At 31.2% G+C, this 22,608-nt stretch overlaps 2 protein-coding genes and 1 long non-coding RNA gene across 9 annotated transcripts in view; 2 read left to right on the top strand and 1 right to left on the bottom strand.

The window, feature by feature from the left end:
- Positions 1 to 22,608, bottom strand: part of LOC127723104 (uncharacterized) — a 268,798-nt gene that overhangs the window by 58,715 nt on the left and 187,475 nt on the right. For 6 of the 7 annotated variants that reach the window (XM_052229550.1, XM_052229554.1, XM_052229558.1 and 3 more), the window contains one exon: positions 21,779 to 21,968. In XM_052229550.1, the coding sequence (XP_052085510.1) occupies positions 21,965 to 21,968 (4 nt within the window). In that variant the 3' untranslated portion in view covers positions 21,779 to 21,964. Of the gene's footprint in view, positions 1 to 20,651; positions 21,969 to 22,608 lie in introns of those variants that run through there. The other variant, XM_052229552.1, reaches the window with a different exon arrangement.
- On the top strand, positions 214 to 21,968 carry LOC127723111 (uncharacterized). Its single transcript, XR_007991863.1, has 2 exons — positions 214 to 379; positions 21,516 to 21,968. It is a non-coding gene; the product is annotated as an uncharacterized LOC127723111 (long non-coding RNA).
- LOC127723110 (uncharacterized) lies at positions 7,355 to 9,578 on the top strand. The gene has a single exon (XM_052229601.1). It carries the CDS (start codon positions 7,372 to 7,374, stop codon positions 9,289 to 9,291), a length of 1,920 nt encoding a protein of 639 aa, XP_052085561.1. The 5' UTR covers positions 7,355 to 7,371; the 3' UTR covers positions 9,292 to 9,578.

Genomic DNA, 22,608 nt, shown 5'->3' with positions numbered 1-22,608 from the left:
TCTATCTAACAAGCTTCTGTCACCAATATCTTAAATAAAATCCTTATAATAAACATAATGTACTAAATAATTACCACTTCGTAAAGATATTGTCATGTGACAGACATGTGAATTTAAGAACACTGAGAGTTTTGTTGTTGGTGTGGCTGTTCTTAACAAGCTATAATTACAGCACTTAATGTTCACTAAACATAATCCGTTTCTAAGGTCTATGTGTTTAAATGTTCAATTAACATAATCTGTTTCTAAGAACCATGTGTTTAAATGTTCAATTAACATAATTCGTTTCTAAGATCCATGTGTTTAAATGTTCACTTAAAATAATCCGTTTCTAAGAACCATGTGTTTAAATGTTCAATTAACATAATCCGTTTCTAAGGTAGAAAACTAAAAGAACAGCACTTAATGTTCACTAAACATAATCCGTTTCTAAGGTCCATGTGTTTAAATGTTTAATTAACATAATCCGTTTCTAAAAACCATGTGTTTAAATGTTCATTTAACATAATCCGTTTCTAAGGTCCATGTGTTTAAATGTTCCAACAACATAAACTGTTTCTAAGAACCATGTGTTAAAAGGTTCAATTTACATAATCCGTTTCTAAGATCCATGTGTTTAAATGTTAAATTAACATAATCCATTTCTAAGAACCATGTGTTAAAATGTTCAATTTACATAATCCGTTTCTAAGATCTATGTGTTAAAATGTTCAATTAACAGTATCCGTTTCTAGGATCCACGTGTTTAAATTTCAATAACAATCCATTTCTAAGATCCATGTGTTTAAATTTCAATAGCATACTATTTCTAAGATCCATTTGTTTTAATGTTCAATAACAATCTATTTCTAAGATCCATGTGTTTAAATTTCAATAACAATCCATTTCTAAGATCCATGTGTTTAAATGTTCAATAACAATCCATTTCTAAGATCCATGTGTTTAAATGTTCAATTAACATAATCCGTTTCGAAGATCCATGTGTTTAAATGTTCAATAACAATCCATTTCTAACATATAAGTGCTTAAATGTTCACTTAACCCATGTGTTCAAATTTCGATTACAATTCATTTCTTAGATCCATGTGTTTAAATGTTTTAAAAAAATCCATTTCTAAGATCCATGTGTTTAAATGTTCAATAATAATCCTTTTTTAAGATTCATGTGTTTAAATGTAAAATTAAAAGAATCCTTTTCTAAGATCCGTGTGTTAAAATGTAAAATTGAAAGAATCATTTCCTAAGATCCATGTGTTTTAATGTAAAATTAAAAGAATCCTTTTCTAAGATCCCTGTGTTTAAATGGTAATGTAAGCAGTCAGTTTTTCTTATAGATCTCATCGCTATTTGAGAATCTGCAACAAATCTTCGCAAGATTTTGTGACACTTGACCTATTGACTTCATACAACAATCGCTTTTGTTTTGTGGAGTCCAACATGGTTTTGACGAGTTTTCTCTTCTGATGTCAAAATTTTAAAGGAACGTCATATATGTTCAGTAGTTGCTGACAAATAGCGATAAGGTGCATTATGGGTAGTTTCTAATTGTTTACATCCTATGGATAAGCCTGTGTCATGACTCGGTTTTCACTTTTATCCCTCTTATGAACAATGGTTAAAAAAAAATTACAGTAATACCACAATCACTGATAGCAGTATTTCATTTGTTTATGTTATTATCTTTTATTTTGAACATATAATATTTCATGAAACATAAAAACTTTTTTAAATCTAGATGCGAGACATTTTTTTGTTACAAATTACTAAAATTGTATAACAAACTACACAGAGATTTATAGTAAACTCGAAACAATTTTTAAGGGCTGTTCTATAAAAAAGACATACATATATGTGACTAAAAGAAATAGTAAACTTCAAAATCTCAACTTTTCATGGTAGTCCAAACTTCTATGTACAGTAAAAATGTAAGAAGAATTGTAAATTTCCTCTAAAGATAATAAACCCACTTTCAAAGTGCCTCCCTGTACGGGGCGCCGAATAGGACTTGAACTTTTTGTAATCAAAATCAATTTTGTGTACACAAAATTCAATTCTGTCATAAAAAAATCATTTTTGTCTTACAAAACTATGTGATACAGACATGTTTTATGAAAACTTCAATTTTGTATGACAAAATTCATTTTTGTAGACAAAATAATTTTTTGTAGACAAAATTCATTTTTATCATGATAAAATTCAATTTCGTCAAATAGGTATGCAAATATAAACTTATTTGCATACAAAATTGACTTTTGTTACCTGATATGGAAATTAAAACACAAATACCAATTTTGTGAGTCAAAATTGAATTTGTACGCAATTAACATGTTGATTAAATTAGCATTCTGTGATTTTGTAATTAAAGTTATTATTTGTGTAGACAAAATTGAGTTTTGTTAGACAGAAGTGATAATTTAACACAAAATTGACTTTGGTGTGTGACAAAAATGACTACTGTGACACAAAATTGACTTTTGTGTGTGACAAACTTGACTTTTGCATGTGACACAAAATTGACTTTTGTGTGTGATAAAAAAGACTTTTGTGTGTGACAAAAATGACTTTTGTGACACAAAATTGACTTTTGTGTGTGACAAAAATGGCTTTTTTGTGTGACAAAAATGACTTTTGTGACACATAATAGACTTTTGTAACACAAAATTGACTTTTGAGACACATATTTGACTTTTGCAACACAAAATTGACTTTTGTGACACATGATTGACTTTTGTAACATAAAATTGACTTTTGTGACACATAATTGACTTGTGTGTGTGAAAAAATGATTTTTGTGTGTGACAAAAATGACTTTTGTGACATAAAAATGACTTTTGTGGCACAAAATTGACTTTTGTGCTAAATTTTCACTTCTGTTTAACAAAACCCAATTTTGTCTACACAAAAATAAACACAAAATTGAATTTTGTGACAAAATCTCAGTTTTGTATGCAAATTGGTTCACAGAATCCAAACTAAACTAACTTGCTTACAAAATTGACTTTTGTCGCCCAATTTTCAAATAAGGTAACAAAAGTGAAGTCTGTGATACAAAAATGAATGTTGTCTTGACAAAAGTAATTTTGTCCACTGAAAGATAATTTTGTATGACAAAATTTAAATTTGCAGTATGCTACAAATTTTTTTAAACTGAACTCATTTTTGTTAAACAAAACTCACTTTTGTCCGTACAAAATTGAATTTCGAGTACAAAACCACAAGAGTCCCGTTCGTACTGGTACTATATATGTTTTAATGGAACAATCCTAAAACAATTGGGAAGATGTTTAAAGTATACTAATCAAATCACAAAAACATATAGTTCAAAACTTTGACAAGATTTCACACTAATTCATATATGCCTTTAGTAAATGTATTGCTTTAAATAATATTTATATAGATTAGATCTTACAATAAATATATTGGTAAAACTTCAGTACGAATCTACTTATTTTATAAATATGACCATATAATTGTGCAATGTTTTGACACAAATGATATAAAAGGCATTCAGCAGATTTATTTACATAAAATTATCAAATTCTTAAATAACAAAAAGTAAAATCACAAAAATACTGAACTCCGAAGAAAATTCAAAAAGGAAAGTCCTTAATCAAATGGCAAAATCAAAAGCTCAAACACATCAAACGAATGGATAACAACTGTCATATTCCTGACTTGGTACAGGCATTTTCTTATCTAGAAAATGATGGATTGAACCTGGTTTTATAGCTAGCTAAACCTCTCACTTGTATGACAATCGCATCAAATTCCATTATATTTACAACGATGCGTGATCAAAACAAACAAACACAATAGGTAAAAATGTCAAAAATAGGGGTACTGCAGTCAACATTGTGTGATCATCTTAATCACTATAAAAGCAAACAAATGTAATACAGAAGCACAAAATGGCATACATCAAATTAAACATCCTCATTTTACTTTTTTATTATACGATTTTATTTATCTATGTAAAATCCACCCATAAAGGATTAAAAGATTTCAAGTACTGGCGTAGAATCGCGCGTTTGACGTCACACAGGTAGATATAAAATAATTTTGTCGTTCAAAATATGACGGGATACATATGTTTTTATTATATAAAATGAAATAAATCCAACAAAATCATACTTTAGGGTAAAGTTCAATTAGTGGTGATTAAAACCTTTATGTACAAAATAGCAGATCAATACTTATGCTATGCAGTACTCATTTACAATGTCTAAAATCCACCAGTGAACTCTCACCTCTACGCAATAATAATAATAATAATAATGAAAAACATAACCCTAAATCCAACTGTGTATATCCAATCCGTTCAGTGAATTTATTTCACATGTTTAACCTTCTTGAATTAAAAATTCATTTTACATTTTAAACTTCTTAAAATAAAATTTCATTTTTACATGTTTAACATTTTTCAAATTAGAATTCATTTTACATATTTAACCTTCTTAAATTAGGAATTTATTTCATATGTTGAACCTTATTTTTCATTTGCTAGTTAAATAATTGGTTTTTTTTAACAAATATGTCTCAGTATTATTAAAAGAAAATTACATGTAAATCATTAAACATAATGTGTTATCCCTATAAAATTGGTTGTATTTATGAAAGCAATAAACATGGACTAGTGAACTTAATTTTGACCACTATAACGCAATGAATTCAATGTTTTCCCATCACCAAATACCAAACATGTGATATATTTCTTAGTCACATCAGACAATAAATCTGGGTCATACATATCAGTTTTTGCCCTCTTCTTTAATCTATCCAATAAAACGTTCATGTATTTCCTAGCAATTGCTGCTGACTTATTTTGAGCATCACGTTCTCCATTTTTAGTTATAAGCTTTTGTATGGCCTCCTCAGCAATGCCATTCTGAATGGTAGGAAAACTTTACAATCTGTATCTATTTTCATCTTTAAGTGGGTTCCAAAAACAAAACTAGAACTATGAGTGAACTCTTGAATTGTTTTACATTTATCATTTCGGGGCCTTTTATAGCCGACTATGCGGTATGGGCTTTGCTCATTGCTGAAGGCCGTACGGTGACCTATAGTTGTTAATTTCTGTGTCATTTGGTCTCTTGTGGAGAGTTGTCTCATTAGTAATCATACCGCATCTTCTTATTTTTATATCATAAAGTATACCCTCTTCCCGTTATACTATTAGTATGTTTCTTACCTCCCCCTTAACATGTAGGACAAGATAAATATTTTTTATGCACATGATTACATCCCCATGTAGTGTCCTACAACTGTGTAAAGTTAACCAATATTCTTCTAGCCCTTTAGGAGGAGTTGCACTAACTAACAATTTTAACTAGATACACATATTCATTTCCTGTTCATTGAACCGTAAAACCTGGGTCAAATCCTTATTTGGCATATATTTCAAAGTTTATCATAAGACTGAAAATATGTACTAGTTTTCGAGTTAATGTAACCAAAACTTCATGGTAATTGACCAAAATCTTTTAACTTAATACAATACTGACAGACACAGACTGGAAAACATAATACACCCTACTATGGTATGCAACGCATAAAACCAAGTATCAATGAAAGTTTGTTTACTTACAAGGAAGTAATCAAACTTGTAACGGGGAATTTTAACTCATCAATAACTCAAATAAGTCACAAAGCATGTACAACTGTCTGCTGCTGGTTTTATTTTATACATTAACTTTTAAGTAACAGTAACTGTTCATTTCATTTTGTTTCGTTTCGTGACGCTTTTTTTTCCGTTTCGCACTTTACTTTAAATATCTAAGCTATCAAATTTAAAAAACAATATTTAGAATTTTAAAATTTTAATTATTTGGTGAAAATTTCAAAATTTCTAAAATTTTCAAAAATTTGGAATTTTGATATTTTAAAACTTTGATCAAAATTCCAAAAATCTAAACTTTAAAAACTTTTAAACATTTTGAATTGATAAGTGTTACACGGGACGCTGTAGCTACCCGACGGGTATTTTAAAAAAAAAACGGGTAAGGTGTGAATTATGCATGTTTTTGATTACACCCCCCCCCCCCCTTTGGTATCTTCATCCTTCTTTTTTGTGACCACATGACAACTAATATTACCATGGACTTGCTGACATTAATTAATCAACATTAATAATCAAAGTTAATCCCATTTTTTCTATTTGTGCCATGATTTTCAACATTCAGTTTTCTACGTTGTGTTCTGACTTTTCACCATTTTTCTTTCTTCTATTTTATTCATTGGCAATGTTTCTTTGCTTATTTTGACAAATTTGAACAAAATTGGTTGCTAAAAACGAATTATTAATTCATAATTTTACCTTTAGTAATGATTGAACCAAACAAAATCATATTCTAATTTTGTTCATATTTCGTAGCTTTAGTGCCCCTTTAAGGGAAATAACTCCTAATTGATAAAATTGAGTAAATCTCAAGGATTAACTGGATATACAACCGGCAGTGAAACCCATGCCACAGTAGGGCGTCCGTTGTGCTGTATGGGATGTATGAATTTGAAGTCACGAATGGTCAGAGTTTTAGCGTTAAATCATATGCATCATGTAAAGAGATAGTACCACGCTCAATGTATTCTAACGAACCCTTAAAAACACTCGTTTATGTTACCCTTTCGATACTCTTAATTTCTGTCCTTATACACATTGCCCTTTTTCTATTGGCCATACCGATCGACCTTCGAATGCACTACTGATCTACGTATAAGGGTCTGGATGGGGTTTACGGAATAGAAAATTATGGGCAAAATGTGCAGACTAAAGAACCAAAAAAAAAAAAAAGAAAAGAGTAAAATAGGCAAAAAAATAAAGAATAGAGAATGAGATGCTGAAATATAAAGAATAGAAAAAAAACGACCTAAAATATTAATAATGAATCCCCAATCCAGACACTCACGTGCTGTCTTAACTACTAATTGTTTTTGTCCTGAACATGTATAAAACCATTGTCTCTGGACGTAAAGTTTCATAAAATCGATCAATCAATCAATCTACAAATGTAATTGAGTTGGGACATTAATTTCCGTCATCTTTTTAGTCAGGTATCTTTTAGAAGTCATGAATGTATCAAATATATTCAAGAAATCGAACGTTTTGGACAATGTTCTACTGTGATAAAATAGGAAGTTTTCTTTTTCATCAAGCTTGATTTTTAAGTTAAAATCAACATAATTTTAGAATGTTAATAGTAATTTAAACGTAGAAACCATATCAGGAGATATCAGGACAATATTTACCATGATAATGATGGTCACGTGTTAAAACAAGACACGTGTTAAAACAAGTCAAGGTAAGCAAGCTATATATATCCGATCATAATTATAACTGATCTTTAGACAAGGAAGTTTGAAAGATACAACAAAATGGCGATGTCGGTGGGGATGAAAGGAGAAAATTTGAAAGAAGATATTGATGATCTGCTAATTTGTACAATCTGTTTGGAGACATTCAAAGAACCTAAGTATCTGCCGTGTCTGCATACGTTTTGTAAGTCGTGTATTAATACATATATTGGTTCAACCGTGAAAGGAAACAATCCGAATGGATTCAAATGTCCCATATGTCGTCGATCTGTGCCAATAGGTGAAAATGATGAGAAGCCTGACACTTGGGCAAATAATTTACCTGGGAACCATTTTATCGCATCACTTATAGATAAAAGGGAATTACAGAAACCCGATAAGCTATGTGATACTTGTTACCAGGACAAACAAAAAGCTCTTTCTTTCTGTACTGTTTGTGAAGAGGCATACTGTGAATCGTGCAGAAAGGGCCACACAATTTATAAAATAACAAAAAGTCATGAATTAGTACCCATTAAAGATATTAATGCAGACACTTCCGTTTCCGGTCTTTATGCTCATGTTGCTTGTAAAGAACATCCCTACAAGACGTTAGAAGTTTATTGTCAGGATCATTCAAAACCTTGTTGTACAGTTTGTGCCACTGTCCACCACAGAAAATGTGAACAGGTTGTCACTATTGATAAAGCGGTGACTGGGATAAAAGCATCCGAAAAAGCACAAAACCTTATGAAAAAGTTAACAGAAACGAGTACCACATTAGGGAAAGTTCTTCAAAACCAAAAAACTAATAAAGAAAACTTTGAAAACGGAATAGAAATAGTTCTACACGAAATCATAAATTTGAGAGAAAAAGTTTGTAAACATTTAAAAGAACTGGAGGAAAAACTGAAGGAGGAGGCCAACAGTAGCAGGAAAGAAAAAGTAATTAAGCTTGATGACAAAACAGCAGATTTATCCAGCCTAAAGAAGATAGTTGATAACTGGAAGAATATATTCGAAGCTTGTATTTCTCAAGGATCAGAAATACAATGTCTGGTCAAGATGGACGAGATTTTAAACAACCTTCCTCAAACTGTAACTGACATTTCTAAACTTCTACGTAAAATAAGGACTATATCCGTAAAGTTTGAACATACAGATATCATTTCAGACATTAGTTCTCTCGGCAGTTTGATTTTTAATGAGCGCCTGCCTTCTATTCCCGGAATGAAGATAGCAAATTACCATACCGGGAAAATCAGAATAGTGTTCACAATTAATGTGACAACACCTGCTGATAGTGGGATATATTTTAATAATGATATTATTTTGACCCATAAAAGTCAAAATAAGATCGTGTACTATAACTTCAAAGGGCAACAACAAGAACAGTTAAATATTCCTCACCTTTTAACAGACATAAGCAAAGTGAACGATCAAACAGTCGCTGTATCGTCCACTGAAATGAAAATATTGGTTCTTAAAGTTAAACCTCTAACTATCTTAAAGACTTTGAATATCAGCAATCCTGTTTGGGGTATTTCGTTCTGTGAAAACGAATTTGTGACTGCTTATAGTTATAAAATATCTTGGTTAAATGCTGAAAATGGTACAGTAGTTAGAAGTCAACCAACAACAGTAGACACAAGATATGTTTATTGTTATCAGAAAAATGAGTATATTTACTGGGATAGCGGACATTCTATTAAAAGAGAGAGCAATGATGGAAAAGGATTTACGTACAACCATAGTCTGTTGCAACGCCCCTTCTCCCAGGACGTAGATAGCGACGGAAACATTTATACAACCGGATATGATTCCAGAAACATTCATCAGTTGACATCTACTGGAAAACTCGTACGAATCATTCCCATATCAGATATAGATAATACCATCACAGCTCCGCCGTGGGTAATAAGGTTCCAGTCAAATAGTAATAGATTTCTACTAACATTTGATAGTGGTGCTACTAAAGTCCTTGTGTGTGAAATTGATTAGATTCATTTAGAAGTGGAACTATTAAAAACTGACATGCGAAGGGGACAAAGGTTGTCTGCAGGGAGAATGAGCCCATATCTTGTGAAAATTTCGAATGAATGACATATGATATAGTCAGTACTTAACCTTCCCGAAAATTGATTTAGTTTGTTATATTGAACTCTCTTTATCTAGTGAAGAGAACGTGTCAAGGATAAAACAATATAGTAATTGATAGTTGTATTTTGTGTTGATTCTTAGTATCTTAATTATAAGTTTATTTGAAATGTATTAAGATTAAAAACAATATTATGGGATAGAGGTTAGATTCCATTTTTATCAAAATTTATTTTTTTCCCGATGGATAGCCAGATCGTGTTTATTTATAGTAACCAGAATAACAATAGATGGTCGATTCTAGATATAAAAGGATTATATCATTTAAAAATAAGATTCGCCATTCAATCAAATGATAAAATGTTTAATAAGAAACATGCAGACTGTACTAAAATAAAAGCGAAAAAGGTCTCACATTTGTCCTAATAAGTATTCAGGAAAAGATTCTAATGTTGAAGACTAATCGATTTGGCATTAGGTTCTGCTAGTTTCAATGTCTCGCCTGTGTGGCATAGTAATAATGTTTGATGAAATTTGCTGTTATAAAATTTTGAAATACTTTTAAATTCAGGAATATGTCTTCCTCACTCTACGCTCTGTTTCGGATATGGGTATATCTTAGGTCCTTTTTGGTTTTATCTACTCTTCAAATTTTTTAAGTTTGTATTAGATTTTGGATTTTCATGTTTTTCATCTCGAGTAACACTATTTAGAGATTAACTTTCTAAATTTGTATCTGGTGCAGGGAAATTGGTACCGTGGATGTTACTGAATGTGAGACCTGGATATGCTATCCTGGAGGTGGCGTCGGCGTTACCTGTTGATAAGACGTTTTATTTCACAGTTGGTAGAAGAGCTGAGCTATTCATATTTTGTATACAGATGCCTTATGGACGAATTAGGATATCCTTTGTCCTTGTCTTTAATTTCATGGTTAAGTGACTGTTCATAAAAACGTTTAGGGTGTTACATGTGGAGCAGGATCTGCTTCCCCTTTCGAAGCACCTGAGATCACCCCGAGTTTTTCGCGAGGTTCGGGGTGCTCAGTCTTTAGTTTTCCATGTTGTGTCTTGTGTGCTCTTGTTTTTATTTTCGTTGTTTTTCGTATTTAGCCATGCCATTGTCAGTTTGTTTTCTAAATATGTCCTGTACCAAGCCAGGAATATGGCAGTTGTTATCAAATAGTCCGTTTCTGTGAATGTTGGCGTTTGTTTTTGTTACAGTTCAGTGTTTCTGTTGTTCCGTTGTTTTTCCTCTTATAGTTGATGTGTTTCCCTCAGTTTTAGTTTGTAACCCGGATTTGTTTTCTCTTAATCGATTTATGACTTTTGAACAGCGGTATACTACTGTTGCCTTTATTTATTCGACTTACGAGTTTCAATGTCCCATTGGTATCGTTCGCCTCTCTTTTCTTATCACGTTTCAGTAATAATGTTACTTTATCTGATAAACAGAATCCTTTCAAGATATGTCTGTCAGACAGGGTCCACCTGACTATGATCTCATCTCAATGATTTAGTCTTTATGGAAAGGTCTGTACCAGATCCTCGAAGTAATAGGTAAACTAAATTTGGTGTATCGATAGATTATAAAGTGCACAAGTCCGTCCGACATGGTTAACCGGACATTACACTCGGTGTATTGTTCAACATTAAGTTATGTCCATTTCTCAGATACTATAATATAACTATGTTGTTTTCTATGTTGTGTTTTTGTACTATTATTTGTCTGTTTGTCTTTTTCTTTTTTATCCATGGCATTGTCAGTTTAATTTCGAGTTTGAATGCCCCTCTGGTATCTTTCGCCTCTCTTTAACAATTTTACTATATTGGGTGTACTAGTATGCAGCTATCGTAAGGTATAGCCGACTAAGTACTGACTAAGTAGCAAAATATCATTTAGCGAAACAGGGATAGAGTAAGAATGTAACCTTGAGACAAATTGAAAATCTGACGTGAACAAACCATGTCTCAAAAAGTACTAATAAATAAGCAATGGTATCTTTGAAAAATCATACGAGTAACATAGATCGTTTCAGATTATTATTCATGGACAACCAAAACACATCAGAGCAATGCAACAGGAGACGAAATGCTTTAATTTTGATCAATAAATGTTTAAATATTGTCAGAACCATTATCGACCTACTGTCACACTCAAGCCTTCTTCCTTCGCAATTCGTCGAAGTTATTTAAAGGTTTTTGTAACTTAGAGCTTACCCTGATCACGATGCCCTCGTCGTTCTGATTGTTGCTACGTTTACCATGTCTCAAGCGGTAATTGTTCGTGTTTAAACGGATGATTAGTCACTGCCCTACCGCAAGATTCATTCAACATAATCATTGACGGCCGCGTGTGATCATAACGTGTCGTTTTACCTTCTTTTTTCAATTTCACTCCAGATTTTATTCTTACTTCGTTCCTGTTCACCGAAAAAGAACCTTGATACTGAGTCAGTATGTCGTCGATTACTCTTCCGAATTTCTACGTCTGTACAAAAACCATTGTTGATTTATTAGTATTCAATTGCTGTTCTGGCAGAATCCCTATTTTGAAATTATGATGTTACGGATACATCTCATCAGAAACTGTACTAAATAATTTAAAGAATAAACAAGACTGGATTACAGAATTTTCATTAGTTAAAAAAGCTATACCAAAGCACTGGCAAAATATTTTAAAATAAGAAAGCTCTTACAAAACAGTTGTCAATATAAAAACATTGGTGAAGTTAAATATACTACTAAAACATGAAAGGGGTAGGTCCGGTAAGGGCCGATTTTGGCCTCAAAATTCAGGTTCATTTGAAGAAAGATTTTGGACACTTTTTAAACACTAAAGAGTCTACTTCAGTCGATTCTATTAGTTTATGTGAAAGATTTGAACTGATTTAGTCATTATAGACGCTCAAATTCAAGCTTAAATATGAAAAATCTTATCAAATATGCCATAATATGTCACTTTTCAGATGATTTTTGTCAAAAATGAAAGTGGCCGCATCCGTGTTCATTCTCAACCTTTATATATGTTATGTATTATCATCAAAAAAAACTTACATTTAAATATTAAGAATGAACACAAATGCGGCCACTTCCATTTCAGACGGAAACCGTCTAAAAATTAACCAAAATGCTAAAATTTCGAAGATTTCAGTAATTTAGCATGACGTAATGATGCTAGTACCCGAAACATGTGCATTGTATTGTCAAAAACAGCCCATATTTATGTAACAGAAGTAATCTTCTTTCCAATAAATAGCTTAAAATTTACATTTTAACAATTTTGTAAAACTGCTATATTTTGGGGCCAAAAAGGGGTCTTACTGGGCCTACTCCTTTCCCCAGATATGAGTAACAAGGAAGTATATACTTTCTTGCAAAGTTAATTTACACATGATAAACCGACAGGAGATTAAATGTGGGAAAGAATTCTTCATAAAAAAAATGACTACAAAATTGAAGTCCACATTTAACTTTAATTTTAACTACCTTGAAAACAACAAATTTAAAATGTTTATTAAATAAATGGAAAATAATACATTATATATTAGCCTGTAATGAATTACTTTATAAATGGAAAATAGTACCAAGCGGTTTGTGCTTCCATTGTAAGCAACATGATGATTTTTTGACTGTCCCTCTGGTATCTTTCGTCCCTCTTTTGTCCTGTTCATATAATGTTCATTATTGGCATAAGGTTGACCAGCTATTAGCATTTTTGAGAATAGATAAGCATATACTTAGTCTTGAAAGTTTAGTAACCGGCTATAAAATTGAAGATGAAGCTTATTTTGATATGAACTATCTATTAACTTTAATTTTCTTTTCCATCTATAAAGCATATTATATGTCTTACAAAAAAGATAAGATCATTGATATCTTAAAAATCTTCAAAAATGAAATCTTGGACATTATTATCATAAATAAAAAATAAAATCAGAAGCAAATAAAAACAAAACAAGAAAATAATACTTAAAACATGGGAATATTTCGAATTCCTTGAAATTAAATGATAATTATTAGATACATGTCCTAGCTGTTACCTCATTTTAATACATGACTGCACATGTGTCCAGTCAGTTGGTGTGCATTAACTGAAATTCGCAATTTTACTCTTTTATAACTTATTACAGCTACACTGAATTAGTATTGTTATTAAATGTTTATTCCTGTTCACAATGCAAAATTATAACGAGCAGGAGAGCGAGCAGATTACACAACACAATGCAACGTTACTGCATACATGTATAATATGAAGACCACGTGTACTTTCGAACAACTTTTGATATTTGACTTTATCATAGAAATTAACATTTACTGTTAAAAAAATGAAGTTGTACTCATAATGTGTGAAAAAAACATTCTTACCTCATCATCCAAGACTTCCTATATAATTCAGTGGTGTAAACAAAACAAAACATTTTAAGTTCAAAATTCTATTGTCGGCTGAAGAGTCATGCTATCAGTATCAAAGATCATCATCAATTTCGCGGTTCAGTGAAGCTTTAATAAAAAAAATCATATACAGTATAGGTTAAGAAACGTACCGTATTCCGGTAAAACAAATTTATTATGTAGAACTGTTCTAATGTATTGATCTGTATCAATATAACTTACTTTATAGATATACATTATTGAATATCTTTCCCTAGATATTCAAAATCTAATTTAAAGGGATACTTAATTGAAGCTGTAGATTGAGTAAATTGTTAACAGCAAAGGTGCAATAAAATTGATAAATTAAAAAAAAAAAAGAATTCATTCAATGCTTCAAATCAAATTCAAGAAATGCAGAATGCTGTGATGGGATTGTTTACGGTTTTTTTTGTGCTTTGAAATGGTAATAAAATGCTTCAAACATTTGAATTCTAATTCTTTGCTTTTGGAATAAAAACAGTTATTTTGAATTACGGTATCTGTTCAAAAATCAATATCCCTTCAGGTTTCTTGATCTTTTACAAAAATTGATAAAGTTGAGGTAGAGTCGCATTAAACATGTTTGGCACAGTTTTAAGTCTGAAATGTTTAAACCAAATCATTCTTAAAATTTGAAAACATGTTATATATTTGAACACAATCGGCAAATAAAAATGTTCTAGTTTAAAAACTATAGCAGTTGTTCAGATAAAGAATAAACAAATATTGACCCGTGTTCAACACCCTCTGATTCTAGATATGTGAATTAAGAAGTTCGAAGACTCCAAGGAGGCCATTAAAATCCAAAAGTAAAAGAAAGACTGGCAACATGGCCAAACAAAAACAAAACAAAAACAACACAAAAGACCTCAAATCACTCACAGAAAAAATGAGATTGAGTAATAAAACCCAGCAAAAATGGTTATAAACTAAGATGATCCGAAAGGGTCAGCGTTTTTGCTCCTCTAGTGGCACCCGTCATGGTACTCCAGTTGAGGCATAGATCAATAGCGGATAGGCAAATGTATTTATTCTACTGCAAAGACATTACAATATTTATAAACCATCGGCACATGAAAATTCTTTAATCCTTAAACATGAATGATACACATCTGCACCAAGAGCGCATGGTACACCCGTCTTGTGCATGGCGCTATAAAAAAAGTAGAACGACTATATACTGCGGTGTATAAATATTACCTTAAATATGACTGCTACAAGTCCCAAACTCTGAAACCTCAAACCAGAAAAATTTCAAAATAGAACGTTTTTTCAACAATCACAACTACAGTGTAAAGTGTATAGTAAATCTAAACCTAGTGTGCGACATATAAATAATTGCCTTTAACATGACCGTTGACGTCCCATAACTGTGGAATGATAAATCCAGAAATTTTCAAAATTTTAAGGTTTCTTACATTCACCAATTTCACTAATATATCCAAGCATACTCCGTTATTCTTTAACGACAAACCAGAAAATTGCCAAATCAAAAGGAGTTTCCTTTTATTAATCCAAACAACAATATAAAGTTTTGAAGAAATCAAGCCAATTAAGCATACTGGAGTTAGTGCGCGATATATAACTCTGTTACTACAAAACCAATAATTTCCAATTCGTTCATGATATTTGATCAAAGCATTCTCTAGCTCATGTACAACATGTGAGCGGACGAATTGACGTGCAATTGGGAAATTGACAATAATACTTCCAGTCGATGTTCGGCGTTTAAAAATGAAAATAACACTGATAAATGTTATTGTGTATGAAAAGCTTTATGAAAGTTAATCTTAATCTGAAACTACTAAAAACAAAAAAAAAAACATTCAATTGAAATCCAGATGTTTAAAGACTTGAGGAGCTAGCTGTATGACCAAATAGGCAAAAACAAAGAGAATAGAATACATAAAACCAACTAAGGTAAACTTTCTTGAGGGAGTTTCTTATTATAAACGAACGTTTATAATATAAACTTTTTTTCAAGACGTCCTTAATCAGTATTGACATCGAAAAATATAATGACAAAAACCAAAGCAAAATTTTAATAAGAACCATTAATAAATTGAGAGATGAACTCAGGGACTCCACTGTGTTACTAACGAGAAGTACAAATCCAACGAAAAGTCACATTCGGTAATGTCATTAGTGAAGAAAGAAGGACAAGATTATTCCATATCAATTGATTGGTTGATTGTTGGTTGCTTAACGTCCAGTGGCAAATATTTCATCCATTTTCAGGACGAGAACAAATTTACAATAAATACAATTGGTAGGTTCTGAAATAGAGGCGGCCGGGATTAAGGTCGGAGAAATTTAGACTGCCACGGGAAATGAGGGAATATTGGATAGGGACAGAAATTTAGCCTTGCAACTACGGACCCCTCAAAAAGATGTTGCAGGGGTTCTTAACGTGCAAAGAGCGTGGCACTTTCTTTACACGAGGTATCGGATTTAACGTTCCCATTCTGACCTGACGTGGCTGCAAATTTGTACATCCCGCACAGCCAAAACGGACGCCCCACTTTGGCGAGGGTTATACTGCCGGTCGGAGGAAGACCAATGGTGACAGTAAATAAAGTTAACCTACTTACTTACTTACCCTCATAAATTTTACCATCCCGCTTTCTCTTGCTTTCTTACAAATTAAGCTACTGTTTGTGTCATTTATGTGCATACGTATGTAATCAGTATCTTCCATAGACTGTGAATTCAGTATTATTCGTTGGAAACAAATTTTAGTGGATTTCGTGGGTATAGGTGAACCACGAAATTAAATGTTCAACGAATGACAAATTTCCTATAGGCTCTTATGCAGACTTCGGCAAAACCATGAAATAATTTATCAACGAACATGAAAGTTTTTCTCAATCCACGAAAATTGGTGCCAACGAAAATAAATGAATCCTCAGGATTTGATTTCCAGTAATTAAAATGGTTAAAATTACGTTAAAAAGTTTGTGTGGATTTTATGAACCTATGACCCGTCTGGATATGAAAATACGGACTGCCAAACAGAAAATAGCCCATAAAACATGTAAAAATCTATCTTGAAATTCATACGAACCCACTTTGAAGGCTTAAATTTAGTCATCAGCTGTCTAAAAATGATTTTATTACACAATAATTTTCCTGTTTGAAAAAACAACCGCGGAACCACACTCCTAACTATGTACTGCTACCTTATTTACATTAGTTCAGGTTATGTAACATATGACAATTAGTTTATGATAAGATTTTTTAAAAGTGTACGATGATGGACGGATGAAAGCCTATTTTCTAATTGATGGCAAAAGCTCACATGGCCTTTTAGGCCAGGTGAGCTAAAAAAGCATACCATTTGGAAATTATACAATGACAGATGGTGAAAAAGGCATATCCTAGTGCGAAGGTGAAATATGAACACAATTCACCTGATAAAAGAAAAAGTACGAAAAATACACGTTAATATACATGTTTTAACCAAACCAAAATGTAGGATACTTACACAGGGTTAATCAAATTCAAAGTCTTATTTCCTATTAACATGAATAACAATCCAAACTTTTCTGTTTGGGTTCCATTAATATAGCCTCCAGAACTAGAAATTAAAGAAACAGAAGACACGGCTTCCTCCGCCTCAATTTTAGACTTATACCTCGAATTTGACATAAGCATTCATCTCAGTACCAGAATCTATGACAAACAAGACGATTTAATTTTGAAATTAGCAATTTCCCCCACCTTAGTAGCAATATACCAACTTCGTCTGCATATGGGATATACATTTCCAAACTCATTCGGTATTCAAGAGCTTGCAGCTGCTACTCAGACCTCATAAAACACCAGTGTCTGAGCAAAAAGTTGATGAACCAGGGTTATGTCAAAGAATGTCTGGTCCTTTTTTTTAAAAAGTTAATCTGAATATACCAATAACTTGTTGATAAATATTCCGCATCAACCTCACCAATGACATATCATGGTCTCACTACAAAAGTCGAAAAGTCTGAAAAGACCAGTTTTTGTCTTAATTTGCATGAACTTTTACTCGACATTCTCCAACAGTATGACTTGTGTCTTAATTTTTCTTGACAAATTCTCATTTATATTAAATTTGTATGAAATTTACTCGACATATTCTAGACATTCTGAATATGGTCTTAAAATTTCTTGACAAATTCTTGATATTTGAATACTGTCTTGAAATTTCTCGACATATTCTCGACATTCTTATTTTTTCTCGGTATGGCTTGACATATTCTGAACATTTTGAATCGTGTCTTAAATTTACTTGACAGTTCTGAGTTTTACAAATCATGACCAATATTCATGATATAACTTTAATCTTTATTTCTCTTTATATGATTTACTGGTGTTTCAAGTTACACTTCTTTACAACAAAAATAAAAGTTGGGCATGTCAAATAATTGAAAATTTGGGTACATAAATATTTTTACAAATGCAAATATGGCTATGAAATCTTAAGTATAAAATAATTCAAATGTGGGTGTGTTGATATAAAACAATTTCAATGTGGGTTTTTAAATAATTACAAATTTTGATTCCTAAATCTTATAAATTAAATGATTCAAACCAATCATACTGTAGACATATTTCATTCTACATTCATAATATTCAATATTGATATGGTAAATAATTTTTATACCAAAATATGGTTTATATAAATAGCAAATTATGATGATATACAAATCATTCATTTAACAGAAGAAAAATTTGTGTAATGTCATCTGTTGGAATATATTAAGTATTACACATGGACAGAATGTTCCCCATAAAATTAAGGTATTCCACACCCCAGAGTACACGCAACTGTCAAATAGAAGTTATTGCTTTACCTGTAATCAGCCATACAACTTATCAGTTGACCGACCATGCCACTACAATTTAAAAAGTTTGTTGATAGCTGAAAATGAAAATCATCATTTTGATGAAAAAAAATTGAATTGAAATGGATTTTTTTCATCAAAATTATGAAGTTAATTATTTAAGCATAAAAACAAATTGAATAATTCCCAAAGATTAAAAGAAAATTATTATCTACTCCAGGAATAATAAAAAAAATGTATTTATAATGGGTCCCATCAATGATTTCTAAAGAAATCATCGGTCTTATGAAATGGTTCTCAAACAGACATGCATAATATAGATCTAAACATTTTTTTCTTTTCAGGAAGAAGTTATCACAAATATTTATTTTTGATAAAAAATAATAAAATTCAACACTCAAATTTGAATAAAAAATGTTTTTGGGTTGTTCTAAAAAATGAATAAGGTTTTTGAATCAAGATGGGAACAAATTCTTTGACCTAAACGAAAGCCCCCCCCCCTCTTTTTTGCCACACAAACCCAAAAGATGAATTGTGGGGTCCAAAAGACATACAAGACACCTATTTTAGTAAAGCAAATTTGACTGGCAGTTTTGCGAACGGCAAAAATCTAAATGCTGTTTGTCAATACCTTCGACTTATATTCCAAGTTAAAACAATTACTTAAATGTTTAATAAAAATAAATCAAAATTAAACTACATGGGGGATTATTCAGGGTATTCCAACTTATTTGCACCAAAAGGGTATCTTACTATACCAAATTAATCCTTGATTCTTCAAAGTTTAGTTTAGCCATAATAAAAAGGAGTATATAATAGCAATAGAATGTCATAAACAGTGCAGAATAAGTCTGTTCACATTTCAGGCGAAATTTATACTGTTGAGATAGTGTCAAGACATATTTAAGACTGTCAAGAATGTGTCGAGACATATTCAGACATTATTTAGAATATCAAAAATATGTCGAGACATATTCAGACATTATTTAGAATATCAAAAATATGTCGAGACATATTCAGACATTATTAAGAATGTCAAGACAGATCGAGACCAATTCAAGACAGTCAAGAATTGGTCGAGACTAATCCAGACTCTTGTCAGATGATACAGGAAGTGTCCAGAAATTTTAAGACAATGTTCATACTGTCAAGACACTTGTCAAGAAAAATCAAGAACCTTATTAGACAAATTCATACTATGTCAAGAATTTTTAAAAATTATTCAGACAAATTAAGAATGTCGAGTAAAAATTCATGCAAATTCAGACAAAAACTGGTCTTTTCAGACTTTTTGACTTTTGAAGTGTCTTGAAGTATAGATTCTAGGTACTGACATTGTTTATCATCTTAATTACATGTTATAGTGTTCTTTAATTTGTCTTTGTATATTATAAACCCTTACTGCTTAGCCCATTGTGGTAATATCCTTTTGGTGTGGCTCAGAACTTATGCCACCCTCCAATGTGTTGTGCTGTGGTCATTTTTTGTATTCTTTTCTTTCTTTTTTGCTTATGTGCTTTGTCTATATGGCATTTTGTTTTTCTTTGTTGACATATTTGTTTGTTAATATAGTGATTAAGATTATAACACAATGTTGACTGCTCTTCCCCTTTTTTTAGACATTTTACCTATTATGTGATAATGTCTGTTTGTATTGTTCGCAGATTGTTGTCAATATAATGGAATTTTATGTGACTGTCATACAAGCGAGAGGTTTAGCTAGCTATAAAACCAGGTTTAATCCACCATTTTCTACATAATGAAATGCCTGTACCAAGTCAGTAGCATGACAGTTGTTTTCCATTCATATGATGTGTTAGAGCTTTTGATTTTGCCATTTGATTACCTACTTTATGTTTTGAATCTTCCTGGGTGTTCTGTATCTTTGTTATTTCACTTCTGGTCAGGCTATTTTCTAAAGCCTCAAAACTACCTCAAGGTGATTTCAGATGGACGGTAAAATTACTATTTCAGTTTTCAGTTGTTGACAATCCAATTGTTATTGGCAGGTTAAAAAAAACAACTGTAAATTTCATCTATGTGTATTTTGATCTATGATTTTCCAGAATTTTTGGCTACATGTTAACCTGGCAAACAATCTTACATATTTTTGTAGAAAAAAACTAAAATCAGCAGTATAAATATTGTTCAATAAAATTCGGGAAAATATCACAGCATTAAACAGTCCATACATTATACACATAATGGCACTGATGGGCAAGTCTTTACAGATATCCATTATGCAAATCATTTGATTCCTGACGTCACTCATTACAATATATACAAATGCTCACATTGTTATATTGGTCAAATTTCCACTCATATTAACACATGTGTTCAGTAAACTGTATATATATCAACAAGAACTTGATATTGAATAAATTTCTAAATGCTCTTTATAAAAGTCAATAAATAAATAATTATACACACAAAATTACAAATTTGTTATATAACACATTGCTAATTTTCTCGTTTTTAATAGATGCATGAATTCATATGACCACATATTGCATTTTATCTAAGAAGCTCCTGTCACCAATAACTTAAATAAAATCCTTATAATAAACACAAGTTCTAAATAGTTACCCCTTTGTAAAGATATTGTCATGTGACAGTCATGTGACATAAAGAACACTGAAAGTTTTGTTGTTGGTGTGGCTGTTCTTAAGGAACTAGAGTTACAGCACTAAAAGTCCACTAAACAAAATCCATTTCTAAGATCAATGTGTTTAATGTTCAATTAACATAATCCATTTCTAAGAACCATGTGTTTAAATGTTCAATTAACATAATCCATTTCTAAGATCCATGTGTTTAAATGTTCAATTAACATAATCCGTTTCTAAGATCCATGTGTTTAAATGTTCAATTAACATAATCTGTTTCTAAGATCCATGTGTTTAAGTGTTCAATAACAATCCATTTCTAAGATCTAAATGTTTACTAAACATAATCCTTTTCTAAGATCTATGTGTTTAAATGTTGATTAAACATAATCCATTTCGAAGATCCATGTGTTTAAATGTAAATTTAAAAGAATCCTTTTCTAAGATCCATGTGTTTAAATGGTAGCATAAGCAGTTAGTTATTATTATAGACCTCATCTTAAACAATTCTTTACCACTGAAACTATTGACATCATAAAACAATCACTTTTGTTTTGTGGAGTCCAACATTGTTTTGACAAGTTTTCTCTTCTGATGTCAAAATTTTAAAGGAACGTCATATATGTTCAGTAGTTGCTGACAAATAGCGATAAGGTGCATTATGGGTAGTTTCTAATTGTTTACATCCTATGGATAAGCCTGTGTCATGACTCGGTTTTCACTTTAATCCCTCTTATCTACAATGGATAAACAAATTAATAAGTTACAGTAAATCCACCATCACTGTTCTTATCTATAATGGATAATAAAGATAAATAAGTTAAAGTAAAATCACAATCACTGTTAGCAGTATTTCATTTTTCTACATAGTCTTTGTTATTATTTTTCATTTTGAACATATAATAGTTCATGAAACTTAAAAACTTTTGTAAATTAGATGTCAGAAATATTTTTTATTTACAAACTTCCAAAATTGTAAAAAAAATTTCACTATGTAAAAGTAAACTTGAAACCATTTTAAGGGCTGTTCCGTAAAAAAACATACATGTGACCAAGGGAAATAATGCACTTTTATAAATCTCAACTTTTGGTGGGTGTCAAATACTTTTATGTACAGTAAAGATGAAAGAAGGATTGTAAATTTCCTCCAAAGGTTGTAAACTCATTTTCAAAGTGCCTTCCCTGAGTACTATATATGTTTTAATGGAACAGTCCTACAACAATTGGAAAAAGTCAAAAGTATACTTATCAAATCACAAAAACATAGTTTAAAACTTTGACAAGATTTCACACTAATTCATATATGCCTTTACTAAATGTATTGATTTAAATTATATAACCTATAGATTTAAGTATCATAATATCTTACAATAAATA

Source organism: Mytilus californianus, unplaced genomic scaffold, assembly GCF_021869535.1.
Source record: "Mytilus californianus isolate M0D057914Y unplaced genomic scaffold, xbMytCali1.0.p SCAF_13, whole genome shotgun sequence".
Taxonomy (NCBI): Eukaryota; Metazoa; Mollusca; class Bivalvia; order Mytilida; family Mytilidae; genus Mytilus; species Mytilus californianus.
This window is presented reverse-complemented; position numbering and strand designations above follow the sequence as displayed.

What these genes read in the sequence shown, in the direction of transcription:
- LOC127723110 (XM_052229601.1), top strand. Translation starts at nt 7,372, where the DNA reads ATGGCGATGTCGGTGGGGATGAAAGGAGAAAATTTGAAAGAAGATATT.